Source organism: Columba livia, chromosome 17 (assembly GCF_036013475.1).
Source record: "Columba livia isolate bColLiv1 breed racing homer chromosome 17, bColLiv1.pat.W.v2, whole genome shotgun sequence".
In the NCBI taxonomy this organism is placed as follows: domain Eukaryota; kingdom Metazoa; phylum Chordata; class Aves; order Columbiformes; family Columbidae; genus Columba; species Columba livia.
The window spans coordinates 12,333,401-12,356,953 of NC_088618.1; the positions used below are offsets into that span (position 1 = coordinate 12,333,401).

Sequence of the window (23,553 nt, forward strand, 5' to 3'; positions counted from 1 at the left end):
CCACGGGCGCAGGGAAGAGCAAACGCGTTCCGGAGATAACGCCGCAGTTTGGGGAGAGGCGGCTCAGGAAGCACAGCACGCGAGGACAGGAGGGAGCAAGTCAGGGTGGTTTATTTTTTTTTAAAGCCAAATACAAACAGGACAAGAATCAAATAATTTCCAGCCTCCAGCTGCCCCAGATCCAATAAAACACCTGTTTCATGTTTTTAAAAAAAGGATAAAGGAGAGATGTCCCCACCCTGCAGCCTCAGCTGTCACCCTGGGCCAGGACCTGGGGAGACAATTAATCTTCTGTATCTTTTCACCCAGCCCAGGTGTCCCCAGCCAAAGGAGATGGGTAGGAAAGAGGGATGACACCAACGCAGCCAGTCCCCGTGTCGTCACAGTGGGGAAGAGCCACAGCCAGGCTGTGACATCCCTTGGAGATGTTCAACACCAGGCAGGACAATACCCTGCACAACCCAGAGCGAAGCTGAAGGTGGTCTGGAAGGGACTAGAAGACCCAAATAGGTCTTTCCTCCCTTTTCCCTCCCACACTCAGCAACAAAGCCCTAGAAGATGCAGCTCGCCACTGGCCAGAGTCCGGGCTGGCTGGTGCATGGGGCATCTGCTTTTCCTGTAGAGGTTGGTGACAAACTGCCACGGTTTGTCACAGAGGCCACACGCCATGTCCTCGGCTCTACGGGTTGTCAGGGCACCCCTCCCGTGTGTCCCCACTGGCCCCGTGTGTCACCTCCCTGTGCCCTTTCCCTAATGAACCAGACAACAATTACTACTTGCTCCTGCCCCCTCTTCCTCCCCTCTGTATTTTTTTCCTTCACCCTCCAGAGAGCCATTTCAAGGCGGTGGCGCCCTGGCTGTCCTGTCCACAGGACAGACGGCCGATGACACAGGAAAGATGGTGTTGGCTGCAGGAAATTCACCCCTCTGCGGCACGGGACCCAGGATGAGGAGAGCTGGGCACTGCACCAGACCAGGGGTGGCAACTGCACCTTCTCCAGAAAGCAAACGTCCCTTCTCCCAAATGAGCTCTGCGTAGACATGACAGGACAAACCGGGATGTATGTGCATCTTTAACATACACAGATTCACGTGGACCCAGACATTACTCACAGACATGAACTTTTGGGGATCCACCGCTGGCTTCTTGGGGAGATGGTGGCTGCAAAGGCACCCAGGCTGCCAGGAGGGGAGGGCGGGACAGAAGAGCCACCCGAGGGACCAGCAATCACCTAAAGCTGACCTCCATCAACCAGCGGTGTGCCCTGGCTGCGCTGGACCATGGATGCTCAGCCCACAGGAACAGAGGTTGCTCAAGTGGGGATACAGATGTGGGGTTTTCAGTTTTCCCCGAGGGCCCTGGGGCTGAGGTCTCCACAGCTGCACACACACACACAGCTGGGAATTCCTCCTCACAAAGACTCAATGCACAGCGTGCAAGACAGAATGCAGTAACGGGCACGTAAAACCAAACCGGAGCAAAACGGGGGAGCCTTCGACACTGTTTCCTTTGGTTCTGTCTTAAGTCCCAAAATGGGACTTGGACGGCTGTGCTGATGGTTTGCGGTGCCTACCCGACACGCCTCCATCTCTTCTCAATTTGGCACGTACGAGGGGGTGTCTGCGCTCCTGGACGCCACCAACACCCACATAACTGTGCACCAATGCGGTCAGCACAGCAAAGCAGGCAGGAAGTCCTGTCTGGGGACGCAGTTCCTCTACAAAACGTCTGTTGAAGCGACAAGAGGTTTTAGCAACAGGGCTGGCTGGGTCGCCTTGTTTTCCTCAAGTCACTTGCAGTCTGTCCCCTATTGCACCAGAACGCTCCCCTTTTGCACCCCAAGCGAAAAGGGAAACAGCAAAGAGTCTGTGGGTGGGGGAAACGTGTGTGAACCGCATGAGGAGCAGCTCCCACACCTCCTTGGCCAGACTCTGAATTTCCAGAGTATAAACACAGAGTGGCTTCTATGTTTAGAGGCCATAATAATGGGCTCCTGCTGGCTGCTCTGGGACCCCCAGGTTAAAGCACACAGCACATTTTCTCATGGGTTAGATCAGCGCTGTCCAGCCTCAGTTTTCAGAGGAACTTTGGGCAGGTTTCTGTTGAGTCCTGTGGCTTTTTCAATGGTGCAATCCTCCCCGAGGCAGCACCTCTTGCTCAGGACTCCTACAAGCTTGGTATGCGGCAATTCTCCATGCACTTGAGAGGAGCAAGGTGCCAGGAGACTGCCCGTTCGGCAGAGAGGAGCACAAAGCCCCAGGAAACTCACTGGTATCTGTGCTGTCGCAGAGCCGCCCTTGTCAAAGCTGAGGCTGGGAATGGAGAGCCCAGGTCCTGCCCCTGCAGGGCTGTTCTCAGCTACCAGCACCAACCCTGTGACTCCACAACCCCATCCCCAACTTTGCATCCCCGCTGGGGATCTTTTGAGATCTGCTTTCAACCCTTAAAACCCTCAGAAACAAGAGATGGATATTAAGATTTTGCCTAATGATTCCCTACCCTGCTTTCAGTTGGACCCATTCTGCTTCTGCAGAAATTCTTCAGCCTCCCCCCTCTCCAAGTTCAACACCAACTTTACAGACAGTTCTCCTGGGAGTACAGCACCTCCACCGCTCCTCAGCACCAACCAGACCGGGCTCTTCTTCCTAAAGCACCCGGAGCCCTGCAGACCCACCACCACTCTGCTGGCAGAAGCGCTGGGCTTTCCGTCTTTATTTCTCACATTTAATCAGTGCTTAATATTGCAAGAGGATGGCATGCAGTTCAAGCATTCTTTTAAGAGGTGGGCTGTGTGATTTCAAATGGTGACACCTGAAGGGCTACAATAGGCTAAGAGCATCCATCTAATTCTATAGGGCATGGTTCCTAATGCTCATCTCTGGCATAACTACAGTTTTGCAAGGGGACAGTGACAGGAGACAGTAGCTGCACCCAGTCTGTAGATGTTGCTTCAGAAAGCACAAAGATACGTACACACAAACACTGTGTCACTCTGCAGCCCCATAATACCCAAACCCAGAGGAAAACCTTTGCTGCAGTGGCTGTCTGGGCCTTTAAGTCATGTTATAATAAAATCCATGTGCCTTGAGCTGTTAAAGCTCTTTCCTTCTTCTGGGCAGCAGAGTCTGCGCTCCCCTAAAATCCATTCACTTTTGGCAAAAAGGAAGAAGGACTCAAGCTGCAGGAATTAACATCTCTCTTCTGTACATGGTTTGGCTGACTCCAAGGTTGGCCAGTTTCCAGTCATGACGCCATTATATAATATTGCATAAATACCTATAGATCAGAGACAGCAGCGAGTGGAAGCTCCCCATACATCAAAGTCATTGTGGCACTGACCTCAAGGCTTCCATGAAACAGTGCTGTGAGGTTCAAAATCATCCTGGGAGCTCTCGCGGGGGTGCCGAAGATCCTGTCTTGGACATACACAATGAACAGATCAAAAAAAGAGGTGAGAACATGGAGTGGGTGTGTTTGGCAGGCGCGGAAAAGGGCTAACAGCTCATCTTCTGCTTTGGGAGAGTTTGTATCATCAGCAAGGCGCCCAAGTGGGCCTCAGTGTTAGCCCCGCACCGGTTTTGTTGCCAGGGCCCATAAGGATATTCAGAATTGGAATGGTAGCTCTATGAATAATCAGACTACAGAGGTGAAGCAAAACCTTAGCAAAAATTCAGACTGGAAAAGACAACAATGAAACATAAGAGAGTTTAAAAACTATCACCTGCATGAGATATGCTTTAAAACCAAACAAACAACAAACCCCAACCAAACGAAAACTCACAACACTGCAAGGACAAGTAACTTCCTTCTCTGCAAGAGGGGGTTTCTTCCATATTCCACATCAGGGATCTCATTGTGTTGACCTTCTGGGCAAGACAATCACAGAACGAGTAGCATGCGCAAATCCTCCCAAAGGACAACACGCTTCCTAGCACGACTGGCCCTGCCAAGATCCTTACGCTTGGCCTCAACTACCAATGCGTCCCTGTGCCTTTGGGCCTTGCAGGCAGGCAATGGAAAGATGCTATAGCACCAGTTACAAAGTTCAATGCAGTTCTCAACGCATTAAGCCGAAGGATTGTCGCCAAACTTGCCTTCCACGCAAGTTTTGCAAAAAGGGTAAAGCTACACTCCAGCTGCTTCTGTGATCACGATGCTCTTTGCACTCACTCCTTGCCTGAGCTGTAGATCATCTGAACTGTGACACGTGTCAGGTCCATGTCCTCCGGGTACCGAATTTCTAGCTCGGTATTTGCCAGGTAGTGAATGCCTGTAAACTCTGAAAAATAGCGGCCGATGTCAGGGTGAGGGATCTCTCGAGGCTCAGAGTTATATTCCAGGTTCTCTGTTAGGAAAGGAAAGAAGTTATCACCACATGAAATGCTTGCTACAAGGCAATAAATCCTGCACCTCTCTCAAGTCTTGTTTCTGGCTCTAGAAACACCACCTGCTGATAAGATAAATAACAAAAACAATCCAGGAAACATGTACAGAGTGTGCCAGTGCAACTGCTCACAGAGCCGCATCTCCTAAGTGATGCTGACCCCGTTTACTCATTGCATGAAAACTACTTTATGCCTGATCACATTGTCTGACGTTGGGTTAGAGAAGGAGGACACTGTTGGTCACAAATCTTGGTTGTATGCACAGGGAGAAGCTGCTGCCACTGAGCTCTGATCCCTCAAGCCCCATGAGAGATGAGTTTCCAGAAGGGACCTTCTCAAACGCTCCAAGGTGAGGGTGACGGCACAAGGTTGTCCTGGCAGAGGAGTCAAGTGTTTTCTTGCTGCTCTTCAATGACGTTAAGTCACCAGTCTGGTTTTCAAGCAAAATTAGCTTTTCTAAATCCAAACTTCCCAAAGCTAAGAGAAAGTCCCCAAGAAGAGCACATTAATTCCTTCCCAGAGTGCCCCATTTCCTCCTTTGTACTAAAAGAGGACCTGATTAAGCACAAGAGTTAATCAGCACAGAAGCACTGGCATTAAAACACGAAGGTGACCCAGGCTGAGGGCCCCTTTGCTCCCGCAGTATCTGTATAACGCAGCGCGAGTGGGAGGCAGCGCGGCAGCAAATCACACGCGCAGGTGCCCTGCAGCGGTCCCCAAATGATGTCATTCTTTCTAGCACGGTGCCAGACACACAGGTAGAAACCAAAGCTGCCAGCATCCCAAAGCCTGACTTATCTGCAAGGCAGGGCAGGCACAAGATGGGATGCAGAGAACATAATTCAGCTGTCAATCAAACTATTCAGTTCACTACAGAGAGCACATACAAGTCAATATAAATCCATACAGGCTCTTGGAAGCTGCTGTATATTGGTGTGCGCAGCCAAAAGCACAAGAGCTTTCTGCACTTCACTGGGCTGGTGCAATACTACGGGCTTGCAAAGTACCTTTTTCATATACTGCACCACTGCGGGAAAACAATTTGCACTCCAATCTGCTCTGCAGAAGCAGCGAGCTGTGTACAGAGGGAAAAACACAGCGGAAAAAGAAGCTGGCAGGGGGGAAGAGACCGAGACAAGCAAGTTTGGCACAAGGTGAGGAGTCTGAGAAATATGCTGACTACAAGTTTTCGAACCACAGATATCTGGGCTGTGCTCCACAAAGGAAAAAAAGGAGTGGACAGGTAGATACCAAATTCACTGTATGAAATCGGTGTTTTGGCATTAGTTACAGCTCCACCTACAAATGTACAGGAAGGACTCAAAGGGAGGTACAATTAACTATAATAAGCTTGGTCTTATTTCTGAGCTGGTCTAAAGCTCTGCATGCAGATTTAAGATTCTATAAGTAAAAAACTAACATCGCCTCCCCAGAGTCAGGTCACTAAGTTACAAAATAGTCCCTTCCCAAATGAGCTGGGGATGTATTTGAGAGGGAACACTCAGTAGCAAGGCAGCAAGATTTCAGCAAGCAAGGACAAACCGTTCAGTTTTCCCCAGCAATATCAAAACACTTGGATGCCAGAGGGATGATTGTGTCAACCTACAGCTTGGCTAAAATACCCTGTGCTCTGGAACCAACCAGCATTGTACTTGTTTATAAACAATTAGACAAAAGATATGAGAGATGACTCAGCCCCAGAAGTGCCGTGGCCAACTATCTGATTAGTTTTCACAGATGCGTGTTCTAATACCAACCCACGGCACACACAGATTTTTAGTTTTTTAAGACTTCAGGAAGCTAAATACTGCCTAACATGAGCCATAAGGCTGAGCTCTGATATTCACAGACCCCACTTCTAGACTGTGCTTTTGCAAGAAAGGTTGGACCAGATGATCCTTGAAATCCCTTCCAACCTGGTATTCTCTGACTGATTTTCTTGCACTACTGAATAGAAAGTAACATTCAGGATATTGAGAAACACCTGCACTTTAAACCTACAAAGATAGGAGCGTCCCCTACTGTAAAACCACCTCTTGCTCACGTGCACAGGACCAAGATGTGCTGGGGAACATCCCTGAGTGAAAGAGCTGAGCTGCATTTTGTCCAGCATTTCACCTCCAGCAGCTTCTACATCTTGTCTTAGCAAAACACAGTCGGGCTGTGCAGCTGCCCTGCCAGCTGGATGGGATGTCTCCGTGTCACAAGGAGAAGAACAAATATGAGGAAAGAAACACTCTGTTTACAACAGATTGAGTTACAAACACATAAGTCTTTTTCCCCTTTTGAACCTCACTTGAACACATCTTGTGTCTTAATCTCATATCCCGACCATCAGACATGAATCTCCTTTCTTACAGTGTGTTGCACAAAGAATGGGTGATAGAGATTTCACAAATGCAAATAGGCTTAGAAGAGACGTTCACTTCTGTCCCTTTCTTATGTGAGGTGGCACTAAAAGCCACGCTACCTGTTCTCTGGGAGCTTGGCATGTGCAGCCTCTTGATGAGAGAACCATGCCCTGGCAAGCAAAGCCTGGGTGCTCCCTCACTAGATCCTATTTTGAGGCCCTGGCCAAAGCACACCTACAATTTCAAAGAACAAGAGCTGGTGACAGAACTTCAGACTTCAAAAAAAGGTGAATTACTTCTCTCAAAAGCAGCAATCACAGTTTACACCATAAAACCAATCATGTCCAAAGCACATTCCTTGGGCAAGAAGAGACTGCAACAGAGTGCTCCTTGATGTTCATTCCTATCAGGCCATGAATTCAAGATCATCTTCCACCCTTTTAATTTATGTTTCATACTTAAAGTGCTAATCATTTAAGCATCCCTCTCTCCCAACGTATTTCTAAACAGATAGTAAACACAGGAGACTCCTACTCACCTTGAGCAGCGTATCTGCAAGAACCATCTTCCACCAGCACGTTGTAGAAAGGTTGGTGGGGGCCATGGGTAAGGCTGTGGACGTTCATATTCCGGATCCATTCATGCCCCATCATGCAGGCGGGATCCCAGCCATAAATCACGCAGTTATAGCCGTATCTAATTAAAAAAAATTGCACACCGAAGACTGTGAAAACTCCAGGGCCAGCTCTTTTTCCTCAAGATTAATAAAGCACAGACTGGATAGGAGCCTCCTGTGAGTTGGCACAAGGAGAGGACAAGAGGGGAAAAAAACAATCAATTCAAAAAGATTGTGTGTATATGCGTGTGTATTTTGAGGTGAAGGGAAACGACAAGGAGTGGCTGGATAGATAGACAGGAACAAACAGCTGAGGACAAAGAAACCAAACAGGAGCAAGAAAAGAGAATGGGAGAGAGAGGAAGAAGGAAACAAGAAACAGGGAGGGAAACAACCATCCTACTGTGTCGTGCAATTCCTTCTGAGCCCATTGCACAGACGTGGTAATCCCAGTGCTGAACTCCCAGAAACAAAGCCATCGTTATTTTCAGATTGTTTATGCGATTAATCGCGAGGTATTATAACTGTCACTGCCGACACCCTCAAAATACGCTCCAGATGTCTTGTTGAGTCGGAGGAGAGGCCAGAGCAGCAAAGTGCTGGCATGTCACTCTGGCAGAGTAGTGCAGACAGGAACACAAAGCCTCTGTGCAGTGCAAGAAGCGGGGATAATAATAGCACAGGGAGAGATTAATAAGCTGTCTTAGGAATCTTACAATCCCTTTTGAAGTCGACTCTTCCACGGTCCCTCATTAACTGATTATTGATGTTTCTTCGAGAGCTCTGGGCTGTGGAAATTTTAGCTGTGTGATATGTGATGACTCAGACAAGTCACCTCACAAACTCTCCTCTGCGCGCAAACAGCAGTGAACACGCTCGCTCTCTCAAAGGACAGACAGAGCTGCTCCCGTTTTCCTACGAGGTACATGGCACAGATGCACATGTCTGCTATTTTCCATTCCAGGTACCTCCTTGCCAGACAAAACCACATCTCGTTACTGTCAGAACAAACACTTCTGCCTAATGTGAGGAAGGTTTTGAAGAGCTCACCTCTTGTGTTTCATAATGAGCCCGATGGAAAAGCAGACATCTTTGTGTTTCTCATCTGAACGGTACTTCACCTCAGGTCCCACCTCCTCTTTCCGGCGTTCAATATGCTCCAGGGTATGTTGAACCAAGTACCCGACAGCCCCATGCTGGGATGGGTCCAAAGCCTGAATATGCTGCAAGATGTCCAGAACCTTCAGCAACCAAACCAAAGAGACAGATTCAGAACAAGTCTCTACTGCAGTCCAACACTTACACATATATATTGCGTTAGTGCCCAGGCCTAGAGGTCTCCCAGACGAGTTTTCCAGAGAGGACTGAGAACCTTTTCTCCAGTTACAGGCTCCCAAGGAGTTCTGCACACTTGGTCAGCCTGTAGAAACTGCAACTGGTCCTTTTCCATTTGTAAAGCTCCCTACTTCCAAGGAAGGGCAGTGTTGAGCAAAGTAACTCCCTAGAACTAAGTCACACAAGTTAATTGTGTCACATTTGCTGCACTGACGAGACCCTTTCAAGGTGTATGAAATGCTAAGAGAAAACTGTTGCTAGTCTCCCAAAATGCTGCTGTGAAGTGACTCCAGATGATTTCTGCTGTACTTGAGAACAAATATTTTAGTTTAAAAGAGCTCCTCAGCACATCTGCGGGAGCCTGGCAGAGGAAAAATGGAGCAGCACAGAAGGAAACGCAAACAACCTCTGTGATGTTATACCATGAAACAGTGAATGAGACAGAGAGCCTGCTTGTCTCAGGATGGATAAAGAACACTAACTTTAAACGTGCTTTCAAGGCAGCAAACCCTGTAGATCCAGAAAACCAGCCCAGCAACACCCTCCGGCACACTTTCTTTCCTGCTCTTAACAAAACTATTGTCTAAACAGGTTGGGAAAAGACAGATGCATCTGTCCCAACATCAAATACCTCAAGTGCTGCCACAGTTCTAAAATGTGAAACACCATAGCAGCTGGCAAAAGGATTTTCGCCTTGATCATACATGCTGGGAGTTTTGGTCAACCCTAAGTTCAGAGCAGCAGCAGAAGAGGAACAGAAATCTCAGGCATAAGCATCAGCCAAGAGGTGAAGAAAATAATTTCAGAAAAAGAACAGGTGAGTAATGAGGTATGAGAAGAAGAAACACAGCTCAGGCTTCTCGGTCACCTTAATTCTCTGACAGGCACCTTAAGAAGGATGTGAAAATCCCCAAAAATCCCACGGAAAGGGGGACAGTGACCACAGCTTCTTGGCAATTTAATCTACTGTTATTTGCAGACATTTAGGACAAATTTCGGGTAGCCTGGCTTGACTTTTAAGATTTTGTACCACTTTCCATAAATCTGTCAGACCTCTATTAAAACCAGCATCCCCTGTTCTGTCAGACACAGCGTTCTCCCTGACTTAGCTAAAAACCCACCCGACACCCTGGAACGACTGGGTGCATTATGAGGATGCAATGCTGAGAAGTCCAAATTTGCCCATTTTCAGTGCACCTGGAATGTAAACCTCAGCCATGGGCCTGTATTATTTGTCTGAGGGGCAGTAAAATGCAAGTATGTAAAGCCTGGATGCTTTACAAACACATCACTGAGTGCCAGAAACGGGAAGGAAGATCTTGCAGTGTTTCACTGAGCTGCCCCCTATTTATGTACAGTTGCCACTTCAGCTCAGTGAGTCCCGCTGTACACAATTCCTTAGTTTGTGCTTTTCTTTTCCTGTGGCAACCCTAAAATTTGCCGCCATAAGAAAGGAAAGGCAAACTTATGTTCTTCAAAAGGAAGGCAGCTTGTAAGTCTTGGCACCTTCCTTCCCATTTTCCCAAGACTCAAGTCGCTATGCTAAAGGTGACATTAAAAAAGAATCCCAAGGACAGGAATATTAAGTTGCTTTTTCACATGAGCCACTGCTTGTGTGGCTGAGGTTTTCTGAGAACAGTTTTGATCATAATTATAAAAGATAACTTCCTGCAAGTTTTCTGATAAGGTAATTGCTCCTTTTACACAAGTACAGGAGGAGTTTTACCACCACTCCCACAATCTAGGCGTAAACCAAAGAAAATGCCCTTAGAACTTACAGAACTTACAACCACAGTATCGGTTGCAAGACAAGCTGTCAGACTTGGGCAGTAAATCATAAATTATGACTCAGACTCGAGGCTGCTCACAAGTCTCCCCCAGGCCAAGCAAGAATCGTCCTCTTTTCCCTGCTTCATATAGTACAAATTGATTCTCTGAAACATGATAACCCGTTTAATTGTGTTTATTACAGAAGCAACTTGTGGTAGACTGTAATGCAAGCTGACGTAGTCCAAAAAAAAAACCAACAACAACAACAAAAAAAAAATCAATAGACTTGTGTTAATAGCATTTAGCCTAACAGAAAACATACGGCCGAGCGGCAAGGTACCTTTTCTGGCCAGATTCCCAGGTGGAAGTATAACCTGGCCTGGAGCATCAGATGCTGCACGTTGTCTGGATACATGGCCAGGTACAGATCCAACGAGTCTCTCAATAGTTGGTAAGACTGATCAGTGCTTTCCCTGCCAGGAAAAAAGCAGCACAATCTTAAGGCTAGCTCCTCAACCCCACCCCCGGTACTCTGATTTACAGGGATAGTCACAAAAAATGACGCTACACACGTGCTCATTCAATCAGAGTGACTTCAGCACTGACTGTCACTTGTTACACCCAACAATCTGCTCAGGAGGAAAAACAGGACACAACTGACCATTGGGCTCTACCCTCCCACTTCACTGGTATTCTACTTGGTCAAATAATCCTACATAGAGAATTCGCTCTCCAAACCATTTTCTTTTGAAATCTGCTTTTGTTCCCCTAGCTTAATTCCACCTAAAGCAATCCCTTCACTCTGGCATTTCTTTTTATGGCTACTTGGGAAAGTGATTATCAGGGGTATTAGAAAATAAGACCAGATTTTCTACAAAGCAACAGTAACTATGAAACTGCCAGTGGGTTGTGTTTACCAGATCATAAAAGGCCTCAGCGCTTAAGGGAACAGTGGGCACTCCCTGTCAGCTTTTCACAGAGAAAGAAACTATCTGTCCATTTGCTTGTGGGGGACTAGTTTTACTAGATATTCTTGTTTCCATGTAATACTGCTGCAGGTGATTAGAAGCAACTAAATGCAACATGACATCCAGAATTTTCGTGATCCCCTGGGGCCACTGACACCTTTTTAAAGCGCTCACTCAGTATCAAACACACAGACACTCTCCTTACAGGCCAGATGATCCTCAACTCACCGCTTGCCGAGGTTTAAGAGATTTCCCACCATCCGCTGCAAGACCTCTTTGGAAGTCACCACTCCATAGAACTCTTCTGTCACATGGTGGCCAATCAGGTACTCGCACTCCTTCACCGTCAGCTGCTTCCCCTTCCCAAAGGCATCGATGTAGGTGTAGTCAAAAATATCTGTGCTTCTAATGAATCAACACAGAAACGAAATTGTGAACAGCACAAAACCTAAATTGTGATGATGGGTCTCATGGTAAAGCATGATTACCTATTTTTGTTCTTCCCTCAGCACTTTCAAGCTTGTTTTTAATAGCAGCGTCATTCACACCTCAGCTCCCTCCCAAAAAGAGATCACCTGCCACCTTCTCTCTCCTCCTAGCTGCTTCTTCAGGTAAACATATGTTTTTTCCTTCAGATATTTTCAGGTTTGCTGCATCCACCGCTAGATTACATTATGACACTGCATCAGAAAGTGTAACAGAGCCCACACATACAGCATCTGAAGCCTAGTGCCAAAATACCTAGTGCAAACAAAACCACCACCTTCAACTGGACTGCTGATGTCATTCACAAAATAGATTTCTGTAAACTGATCATGACCTGGTCAAAGAGGTATCCTGCACTGACTCAGAGAATTAAATGAATGTATGGAACAACAGCAATGGTCTCTAGCTGCTGTTCTGTATGAAAGGTCATATGAAATCAGCACCTTTTATCTTATTTTTAGTTTTCCATTATTTTCTTCAATAAGAGAAACATGACCTCATGTTTGCTATTATTTCACACTCAAAATCTGTTCTCATTCATCATCAGGAGAGCTGAGTTCTGGGAAAACTTCTTCAGAGGTCTCATCTTGTCTTCCATATAGGTTATAATTAGATGGAAAATAATTAAACATTCTGGTATACGTCTGGAGCTGTAAATGCTTTCTGGCTTCTATTACTGTGGACACAACTTCGAAATTCAGCAGATCACTTACCCTTCTTTTCCTTGACACCATCGCAGTAGAAAATGGCTGGGGAAGTTGACAGGTTCAAGTTTGACTCCCAGCTGCCTGGCAATTGTTAAATAAAGCACAGACAAACTGATGGGAATTCCCGTCCTGCGAATCAAAACCTGGGGGATAAGAATGTGATAAAAACACATGGGATATTAAGAAAAACACGAACCCCTAAGGTTCGATTTCACAAACGAAAAATACTGTGTGCTAATGTACTGCCGCCCAGTAAGACCTGGACAGGCAGGAGAGTTGGATTGGGAAAAATTTAATGAAATATAACAAGGGGAAGTGTAGAGTCTTGTATCTGGGCAGGAACAACCCCAGGTTCCAGTATAAGTTGGGGAATGACCTATTAGAGAGCAGCATAGGGGAAAGAGACCTGGGGGTCCTGGGGACAGCAGGGTGACCATGAGCCAGCACTGGGCCCTTGTGGCCAGGAAGCCAATGGTACCTGGGGTAGATTAGAAGGGGGTGGTCAGTAGGTCAGAGAGGCTCTCCTGCCCCTCTGCTCTGCCCTGGGGAGACCACACCTGGAATATTGTGTCCAGTTGTGGCCCCTCAGTTCCAGCAGGACAGGGAACTGCTGGAGAGAGTCCAGCGCAGCCACCAAGATGCTGAAGGGAGTGGAGCATCTCCCGTGTGAGGAAAGGCTGAGGGAGCTGGGGCTCTGGAGCTGGACAAGAGGAGACTGAGGGGGGACTCATTCATGGGGATCAATATGGAAAGGGGCAGTGTCAGGAGGATGGAGCCAGGCTCTTCTCAGTGACAACCAGTGATAGGACAAGGGGCAATGGGTGCAAACACAGGAGGTTCCACTTAAATTTGAGAAGAAACTTCTTCTCAGTGAGGGTGGCAGAGCCTGGCCCAGGCTGCCCAGGGAGGTTGTGGAGTCTCCTTCTGTGCAGACATTCCAACCCGCCTGGACACCTTCCTGTGTAACCTCATCTGGGTGTTCCTGCTCCATGGGCGGATTGGACTGGATGAGCTTTCCAGGTCCCTTCCAATCCCTGACATGCTGTGATTCTGTGATACACCAACTTGAGAGAATATGCACTAAATGATGACATCATATTGACTTACAGCGAGTTGTTCTTCAGAGAAAAATATTTGTCTGACTACATCCGAACTAACAAATCTACAAACAGAATTTCTCAAGCCTGGCAGCCCCTGCTTTTTCTCCAACATATACATACCTGGTGAATGTATGAATTCAGGGAGTTATAGTAATCCAGCTCGTTCCCTTTGTATTTTAACTGCTCATACAGGACACAATTCATAGCATCAAGCACCTGCCGCTGAAGCTCCACTTCTGGAATCAGGACCTCTCCTAAAAACAGACGCAAAGAAACAGAGACTGAGAAAACAAGTGTTCTTAACATTTGTGCAATTAACCTTTTAGCAAAATTCTTCATATGGGCTAAGAACACAAGAGATCCATCTCAATTCAGATTCAGCGCTGCCTCGCTTCCTTTTGTAGCTGAAGGACTTGATCCCCTGTCTCACAGCTCTGCTACACACATCAAGACTCAACTTCAGAGACAAATGGGAACAAAAACAAAAAGAATTCCCCTCCCAGTCCTTTTTGCTAAAACAGCATCAGACAGACAGGCAATCCTGGGCTATGGAGTTCCTGTGACTGAACAAATGGCTATTTCCTGACTGATGCTTTAAGCAAATGCCAGAATACGCTTGCCAGGGGAGCTCTTTAAGCCACGATAATTCAACAGCTGTTTCACCTTGTCTGCCTGTATTGAGACTTGCAGAAATGCTCTGCAGTAAAACATGTATTTCTGTACAGTACCTGCCTTGGAAGCCAAGCTGGGGTGCCTTGGATTTTTCGTCCGCAGGACTTTGCGCACTTTATCTGTGATATCATCCACCTGCGCCTGGACGCTTTTTAAGCAGATGTCTGACAGAGGGTTACAGTACTGGTCAATTAAAACAGCACCTGGAAAAAACACACTATATAAGAAACAGGACTTCAGTTTTTTTTTTCTTTGCTTAGTTTTATCTGTTCTAAATTCCAGGCATGCAGTAAGCAATTGCAGCAGAACACAAGAGCTTTCTTTTTAAAATTGATCGCATAAAATGCAAAGAATAAGCTGACACAATAAATACCATTTAAAGCCAGTATTCACCTCTCCACCATCTTGATAAGATTTGTATACTGAGCAGGTATTCTGCTAAACCAGGCTTAACCATCCAGCTCTCCAGTTCCACTGCATCCCCTGGCATCCTCTCAACTTACAGTTGTTATTCAGAGCCTGAAACAATCTCCACTTCTGATTTCTTCCTGCCATATCCCCCATAGCTATCATTCTTGCTCATCATTCCATCTACTACTACATTCATCTTTCTCTTCCACGCCTGCTCTCCATCTTCATGTCAAAAACCCGCTATAATAGAACACATTTTCATTTTTCTTCTGCCCAAGCCTCTTCTGTCAAACTTTTGCAGCAAAAAAAATGGCCCTTTCTCAGGATCTTCTCCGTGTCATTTCATCACCATCACTCTTTCCAAAGCCTGCCTATTGTTCAATCTTTGGAATCAACTGTATCCACTTGCAGGAACTTTGCCTGGATCATACCTCTTCCAGCTTCCTATGTGCTTTGTTACCCATCCGTGACAGGCCTGATCAAGGATTTCAGCAGGACTCCAAGTCATGTCTTCTTTGCCCAGTGCTCTCCATGCTGAGCAGGTGAAGTTTCCCAACAGACTACCTGTTGGTGCTCTCACGGTACCTCCATGGCAGACAAATGCATTTATTTGTGACCCACATGATTAAGTCACACAATTAACTGTCTCAGTTGTTTCCAGTTAAAGCTGCTTTTGACTTCTCCTTCTTGCCTTAACACAGTCCTTTCGTCAAAGTCTACTGCCACTAACAAGAACCAGTTTTCGTGTTAGAGACTCCTTTGTGTGACATTTTTGAGGTATATACCAAGAGTAAGGGACTCTTCTATATACACCGGCAGCTTTCGATCCACTCATAAGACCTTCTTCTCCATTGGAAGCTTGAAGAAGAGAACAACCCCCCGGACTGAGGACACAAATTGCAGAAAAGCCTTTTCTTTCTTCATATCTGGTGCCTTCCCACCATGACACTGGACATTTCTCTGTTGCTTTTCAGCTCACCTGTCCGTGTGCAACTATTCAAGCAAACAGCACTGACAGAATCTAACGGAATCCTGAGATTCCGATGCAACACTGTGCAATTACGGCAAGATTTGAAGGATTTCAGGCACATCAAAAATCCAAACTTAATTCTGCGTTGTCCAAGCGCTAGTTGAAATACAGGCAAGGAAGGCTCTTTCCAAATAAAGCTCTCATTAAGTGTTTTACATGGGACTTCTGCCAAAGACTTACCCTCCAAAAACGACTGCCGATCAGTCGGGCGTTGAAGATACTCCTTCAGGTTTTTTAGTATATTCTGTTGCCGTAAGAAGTATAGAATTTTCTTTGCATAGTACTTCCAGGTGAGACCTTTCCTGCATATTGAAACACAAAGAGCTGTATTGCCCTGAGCAAGCACTTTAAGGGTGAACATTTGATTTAACTTTTCCAGTGAATACAGGTTTACAATTCAGATTGTTGCTTTTTTAACAAGTTTAACACCACCACTATCACTGATGAGTCAACCAAAAAGGTCAATGTTAAGAGGAAACTCATTAAAAAAACCCTGCAATATAGGACACTTGCAAAACATTTCAAATTTTTATCCTATCACCAATATATAATTTTGAGAAGATATAGTATCATGGGAAACAACACAGGTCATAATTAAAGTAGCTCAGGAATATCTGGTTAAAATCCTATACTTCATTCTTAAAACACTAGCCTCTGTTTGACTGGTTCCCTCTGAAAATCAAACTATCCCCTCACCATTAACAAGAAATTGATGAGGACACAAATGTAGGTCCAGTAGTATTCAGACGAATAAACAAAAACCCCATAGGAAAAACACCTCTGCTGCTCTGAACAGGCAGGAACAGATCAATGGTTGGTCTGTAGATGATACAGCCTAAAACCTTACAGCTTTTATAGTAAAATCCCTTCTCTTTCTAAATTAACAAGTGAAGGAGAGTGCCCAAGAAGCAATAGAGCTGGTTATTATCCAGGTAAGTTTGAAAAGGTCACCTGAATATGACAGACCAATGTTCTTCAGAAAAAAACCTTTTTCCCTGCTTACATTTCCTCTCCTCCAGACTGCAGGTAAAAATCAGCCTTCTCCATCCTGCTGGCCAGGAGAACAATCAAACCTCATCATATTTATCCTCTTTCAATAAATCGGGATGCTCAATAGGGACAACTGCTTTATTGGGATACCTTCCAGGGAAATGATTTAGCCTAATGCTCCTGCGCAGTAATGGCGACAGCTTCGTCAGGGTGTACTTAGCATCAATTCTGCTTTATCAGGAGGCATTTGGCTGGTGCAAAGGCTCAAAAGCTTTTCATCCAGTTGTCAAATGGGAGATGTTCAGTCCCAGTTCAAATAAAGAAAATAATAAAATGGATGTGAAAAAAGCAAAAATGAGATGATTGCCATTACAGTTATGGTTTGTTTTTCAAGCTCTACTAACAGTCCCTTTAATCAAGGCTATTAGACCCCATTAAGAGCAATCTATCGCTGCTTCGTAGCACAGCAAAATCAGCATGGTTTATATGCTACCAGCAGAAAAACCTTCAATTAAAGCAGTGACTTATTCATCTTGCCCAGTGTTAACTGTAGTGATGGGAATACCTAGGCAGGTGCCAACCAGTTTTATTTACCTGCTTGGCATTTCACCTGTCTGAATTACTTACAGAACTGCAAATTTTGCAGTGGCTGAATTAAACTCAGTTGCTTATTTGGGGGCAAGAATTGTACCAACCTATGGAGCTAAGAAAAGCAATAAGAAGAGGGGGGAAAGGAAAAACAAAGGCTGTAATTTCATGATAGGTGCACTCAAGGTGACAATCCTCAGGGACTACTCCTGCTTTCCTCCAGTGCTGTGGCCTCATCCAGCAAATCACTTCAGCAAACTGATCCAGATTTAAATAAAAAAGGAATGGGAGGATGGGAACTTCTTAAACCAAAACCACAACAGAGAAGGGGGCACGTGGAACATGTCCCAAGTGATGGCACGAAGTAGCAAGGCAACAAGTAACAATCCACAACACAAAGCCAGGTAACCTCCTTCTTGTGGAACACAGCAATACTTCTCAGCCTTGGTCAGCCGGGGGATGTTGTTTTACAAGTGACAAAAGGACAGAAGCCGAGGGCAGGCGTTTACCACAGTACCATTCTCCTTTAATTGGTGAAAGGGAAAAAAACCCTTCCATTTCTAACCCCTCTCTTTCTTACCTTCCTTCCATGTTAAGGATACACATCAGTTCATCCTCAAAAAAATGACTTGGGCACCCGAGCGTCTCAATGTCACTGAATCCATCACAGGGGACCTGTCAAACCAGACAATGAATTATGCAGAGCCCAACAGATTCTTCCCAAAAGAACATAATCACAGAATATCATAAAAAGTCTCAAAACCAATTTTGTTCTATTTTTTTAAATTTATCTAAGATCTTAAAAATGTCCAGCTCACCAAATACTCATAGTCTCTGCTCCACGGAATTACTGCAATTTGAGCTAAATAAAACAGTGTCCAGGACTCCTCCAGCAGGTATATGGACCAGCCCAAGTGTATCAGATCTTACGCAAACTGGGCCCAAGCTGAAAGTAATTTTAGGGTGGAATCAACTGTGGTTGACCAAACCTCTACATATGTTCCTCGGTGTAGCAAACTGCTCCTGAGGAAAGAAATGAAGGACCAGAAGCCTTCATTTCAGCCTGAAACCTACACTTAAAAACCTCACCTGATGAAGCAATAATGACAAGTGCTAACCCACAGTTACCAGTGTGTTGCTAGAACAGTATTTTTTGAAACAACTTGGTTTGAACTGTAAGAAATATTCCCGCTTTCAAGCTTGTCAGTATAGGACATGGGCTAACAGAGAAAAAAGCAACTCCCATTATACTGTATCTTAGTGGACATTCAAGTAGATTGAAAATCTCTTCCCCTCAGTTCTAAGTAGGGAATCAAGCTGCAGTTTCCAGCCCCACAGGAGATGATCCTCATTCACAGAATCCCAGAATGTCAGGGATTGAAAGGGACCTCAAAAGCTCATCCAGTGCAATCCCCCCATGGAGCAGGAACACCCAGATGAGGTTACACAGGAAGGTGTCCAGGCGGGTTGGAATGTCTGCACAGAAGGAGACTCCACAACCTCCCTGGGCAGCCTGGGCCAGTGTTCTGATACCCTCACTGAGAAGTTGTTTCTTCTCATATTTAAGTGGAACCTCTTGTGTTCCAGTTTGAACCCATTACCCCTTGTCCTATCACTGGTTGTCACCGAGAAGAGCCTGGCTCTAATCTCCTGACACTCACCTTTTATATACTTGTAAACATTAATAAGGTCACCCCTCAGTCTCCTCTTGTCCAGCTCCAGAGCCCCAGCTCCCTCAGCCTTTCCTCACACGGGAGATGCTCCACTCCCTTCAGCATCTTGGTGGCTGCGCTGGACTCTCTGCAGCAGTTCCCTGTCCTGCTGGAACTGAGGGGCCCAGAACTGGTGTTGCTGACTGGTCTCTCAGTCTTTGCACATGTGATTAAAACAGTAGGAAACCAGGAGCCTCTGCCCCGAGTTATTAATGCCCTGACACACATTTCTTCACGGTCAAATGTCCAACTGTTGTAGCTACAGCTGAACAACTCAAAAAGAACAGTTTAGAGAGATGCAGCTCCAAACACTCTACTGGCCCCACAGCCTTTTTCTCCAGGGGTGCAAACCCAGGTGCCAGCCTTTGGTTAAAATCAGACAAGATTTCAACACAGGTCTTAGGGGAATTCTCTACGGGACCACAACATATTCACAAATGAGCCACAGAGGGGCAGCCCTTCAGTGGCTCTTGTGTGAACTTCTTAGACCAGCCAAGTTACAGGCAGCATTTATTCCTATTATTTCACAGAATTTCAGGCTGACTCAAATGCTACGGCTAGCCAAAACCCACAGCCACCGACTAGGCAAACAGACAATGAAATAACTGTTGATCCTCAAACACGTTAGACAAGATTTTCACCTTATTCACACTGAATGCAAAAGCATCTTGATGTCATGGCTGTGCAAAGAACTTCAATAATATACTTCACAATTCACTGAACCTATTGCGCTTTGGTCCTGTTTTCAAATGACTTCTGCCAACTCGCAGAACGTATCCTTGCATAAGGTCTGCAGTGAGATAAATTCATATGTGTAAACAAGCCATCGGTCCCTCAGAAGTTCCCAGAGCCAGGTCTGAACACGCAGCAACAAAGAAAGAGCTTTTAAAGCTGCAGCAGCAACAGCTGAATGTTGCGTGCAGTTTGCACCTTTGGATTTTGAACTGTTTCTCTCCCTTTTTGGCTGGTGCTCTAGCATTTCCACACAAAGTGAAGAAATAGGCATTTTCTGAACGGATAGCTGAAAAGATGTGAAGAAAGAGGAAAAACAAACTAGTAAAAATACTAAACAAAAAGTTGGGCTGTTGCACATACATAGAGACGACTTACATGTTCTGAAAAGAACCTTTTGGAGAATGATGCTACAATTCTCTGGGCTTCTAGACCAGCGTTGTGCCGTGCTTTGTACTCTTCAAGCCAGCTGACACCGTCTGTGTGGCTGTAATACTTCAGCAGTGACGGCCACCTACACAAGACACCAGTGAAAAGGTTCATTAGAACTTCAACATCACTGAGAACCTCCAGAACTGTCTAATGTATATTGTAACCATGTGAATTGAGGCACTGAGACATTGCCAAGACACAGTACAACTTTAAATGTAGTTGTATAAATTAATACAATGACTGACTCAAGCAACAAAGCATAAATCTGACGGATTTCACCTGTATATTTATTGTTATTTAGCAGTAAGCTCTCCTGAAGTTTTCCAACAGGAAACCCTCAAAGGCATTTCAATATCTAAATATCCTAAACACTTTTGAGATTGATAAGAGGAGTAAAGGTATCACATTAGTAGAAGAGATGCAGAGTTTTATAACAAAAAAGCTTGCCATTCTGAAGATATATCACATTTAAGCTAATCCGTCATCTAACAGACTGAGAATTCACTGTCCTGTCTTCTTCCTACTGCCTTGTGGGTCTAATTAAAAGGATGCACAAAAAGGAGCTCCCTCTATTGCCCTCGCTGGCGGCAACATCTACTGGAGGAAAACAGAATTCTGAAGTGAAACTGTGACAACTAAATGCCTTTGCAGATAATTTTTAATGCAAGAAATAATTATTTTTAAAAAGCCCTCAAGCCTTTATTGTAAAAGAAAGCTGTACCTGCTTTACTGAGTCTAAAAATCCAAAAGCTAAAACACCCTCTACAGTTTACTAGGAAGTGTTTCAAGTGAAAACCTGCAAGTATTATTTTGGGGACTATTAGCAGCAGCACCTTTTCTATTAAAGTGGGCACGTGGTGCCACAACACAGCCCTGTGCAATAAAATCCGAGCCAGCGCAGCAATACCCACGACGGTTCTGAAGACACCAAGATCATTCGTATCTGAAACGTGAAGAAGAATCAGCACAGATGGAAATATTTTGGACAGCATGGGAAAGCAAGCAGAGAGAAAAGCCTCTTGTAATTTACAGAGAGGTCCGTTTCACATTTTGCAATTCTGTTAATTATTACTGGTTTTTACAAAACATTTTCCTTCAAGTAGGTGGATTGCCTTAGGTTCTTTTCAGGTTATAAATAATTTATACATATATATATATATGTACTTTTATATATCTTTATAAATAGAGAGAACACCAAATGTTTAAATCACTAGTTCTGTATAAAAATTGTTACCAATTGACCAAAATGTAGAGTTATGTCCACCTACACAGGGATGATACTTCATTACTAGTTAATAATAAAACTCCACTGCAATTGCAGTTACAAAATAACATCAAAGGCTCACCAAGTAACTTCACATTACATAACAACCGCTCTCCTGATGGATCCCTGGCCGCTCATCTACCGCTGAAACGCAGCCACATCATACTAACAATTACAATCATTTATTTTAGGATGAGAACGAATAATTTCCTGGGTTGAAATTATACTGAAAATTTTAGGGTGATAAACCACAATTGCTCACAATGAAATCCAGCCAGGACGACAAGGTCAATGTGCAAACTCCTGCCAAAGGTTCTGTTATCAAAGACAGAGAGGATGGCAGTGTACGGTAATCACCTACCACACTCCATTTCAGCTGTTGGATCTCAACCATTTTTAAACTTTCAGGTTCGCTTCAGAAATTAAGAGCCACTGAATCAGTGAAAGGATCTGGCCGGCCATCCCAAGCCATAATTCAGTGAATTGGGGAGGCTGCAATTGTCCGGCAGCCTTTGTCAACCGTGAAAAGAGAATCATTCCCTCAATTGAGCTATGCTAAATTTTAGAAGCCAACTGGTGATTAGAGAAAGCAATATTGCTACTTTTTCTGTGCCAAAACAGACAAAACGAGGTAGCAAATGAGTGTGTGCTATTCCAGACAGGTTGGCAGCCCCAGTGAAGAGGTGGCATTAATAGAACTGCTGAAACCAGCGTAGCATAAGCGATACAACACTCGCACTGCATTTCCAACTAAAGTATTCATAGGTTCCCCGATTATAACACAGCTCTGCCCTCACCAGGTGCCCTGTGACAGCCTTTGAGGGAAAATAAACCCACAAGCAGCAAAAATCCATCCAAAGGATTTTGGTTGCTGTGGAAATAACTCTCCCAAAAGCACCACAAACAAACATCACTGCCGAGTATTAGTCCTGGGACAGGACAAGTCTCGGCGGTTACTTTGGAAGGTGGCAGCTATAGCTGCCTACCGGGAAGGCCAATCCACAACTCCACTGTGCGTGTGGCCCTATGTCCATAACATGGACACCAGGTTGGATCTGGGATGAACCACAGGCCCAGCTGTGGAAAGGGTTGAAAAGATTGATTTTCCCTAAGCGATAAGGCTCAGCCCACAGAATTCAGGAGGGGAAGCAGCCTGGCCGCAGTCCCTGCGGGGAAGGACACCCACATCTCCTCACCCCTTAGACACACAGCAAAAAGCTGCAGGGTTCATCCAGCTCATGGTTCAGATTAGATATCTGGAAACATTTCTTCCCCAAAGGGCTGTGGGGCATTGGAACAGGCTGCCCAGGGCAGTGCTGGAGTCACCATCCCTGGAGGGCTGGACAGACGGACATGAGGTTCTCAGGACATGGGGCAGTGCCAGGGGTGAGGAACGGTTGGACTCGATCTTGAGGGTCTTTTCCAACCAAAGTGATTCTATGAGGGTTTCAGCATGCAACTTGCGAAGCCGAGGAGACAAACATGGGGTGTGTGGGGGGCACTTCAGCACCCCAGGCTCTCCCAGGCCTTTGCACGCAGGACACTGTCCCCGGTGCCCCTGAACCCCCCGGGCAGGCCCCGCCTGCGCTGACAGGGCCCGCGGGGCGCTGAGCAGACCCCGGGCACCCCTCGCCCGCCTTCCCCGAGGCGCGTACAGCCAGCGCAGCCCCCGGCGGGCCGGGCCGTGCTGCCCACCTGAGGCGGAAGCGCTCCCGCCACACCTTCCCGCGGGGCTGGCACGCCTCCCGCAGCCGGCGGCAAGTGCACGACACCCGCCCGATGTCGGCGGCTCCCAGCACGTCGCAACAGAGGATCAGCTCCAGCAGCTCGCCCGGCAGGTCCGTCAGGCCCATCCCGTCGGGCTCAGGCCCCCCCGGTGCCGCCGCCGCCGGGCCCGGGCTCTCCGCCGCCGCCATGTTGGCTGTTTACCTGCCCGGGGAGGGGTTAGGGAGCGTCTGCCGCTTCCGGCACAGAGCGAGGGCGGAGGAACGGCCCAGGGAGCG

The 23,553-nt window shown here is 46.0% G+C and overlaps 1 protein-coding gene across 1 annotated transcript; it reads right to left on the reverse strand.

Moving 5' to 3' along the window:
• Positions 1-95: 95 nt before the first annotated feature.
• On the reverse strand, positions 96-23,507 carry FBXO21 (F-box protein 21). Its single transcript, XM_065033855.1, has 12 exons — positions 23,246-23,507; positions 20,233-20,368; positions 17,991-18,085; positions 16,013-16,134; positions 14,448-14,594; positions 13,840-13,973; positions 12,626-12,762; positions 11,655-11,831; positions 10,799-10,931; positions 8,404-8,594; positions 7,276-7,433; positions 96-4,346 (listed from the first exon to the last, which is right to left on the reverse strand). Exons 1-12 carry the CDS (start codon positions 23,464-23,466, stop codon positions 4,168-4,170), a joined length of 1,830 nt encoding a protein of 609 aa, XP_064889927.1. The 5' UTR covers positions 23,467-23,507; the 3' UTR covers positions 96-4,167.
• Positions 23,508-23,553: the final 46 nt, after the last annotated feature.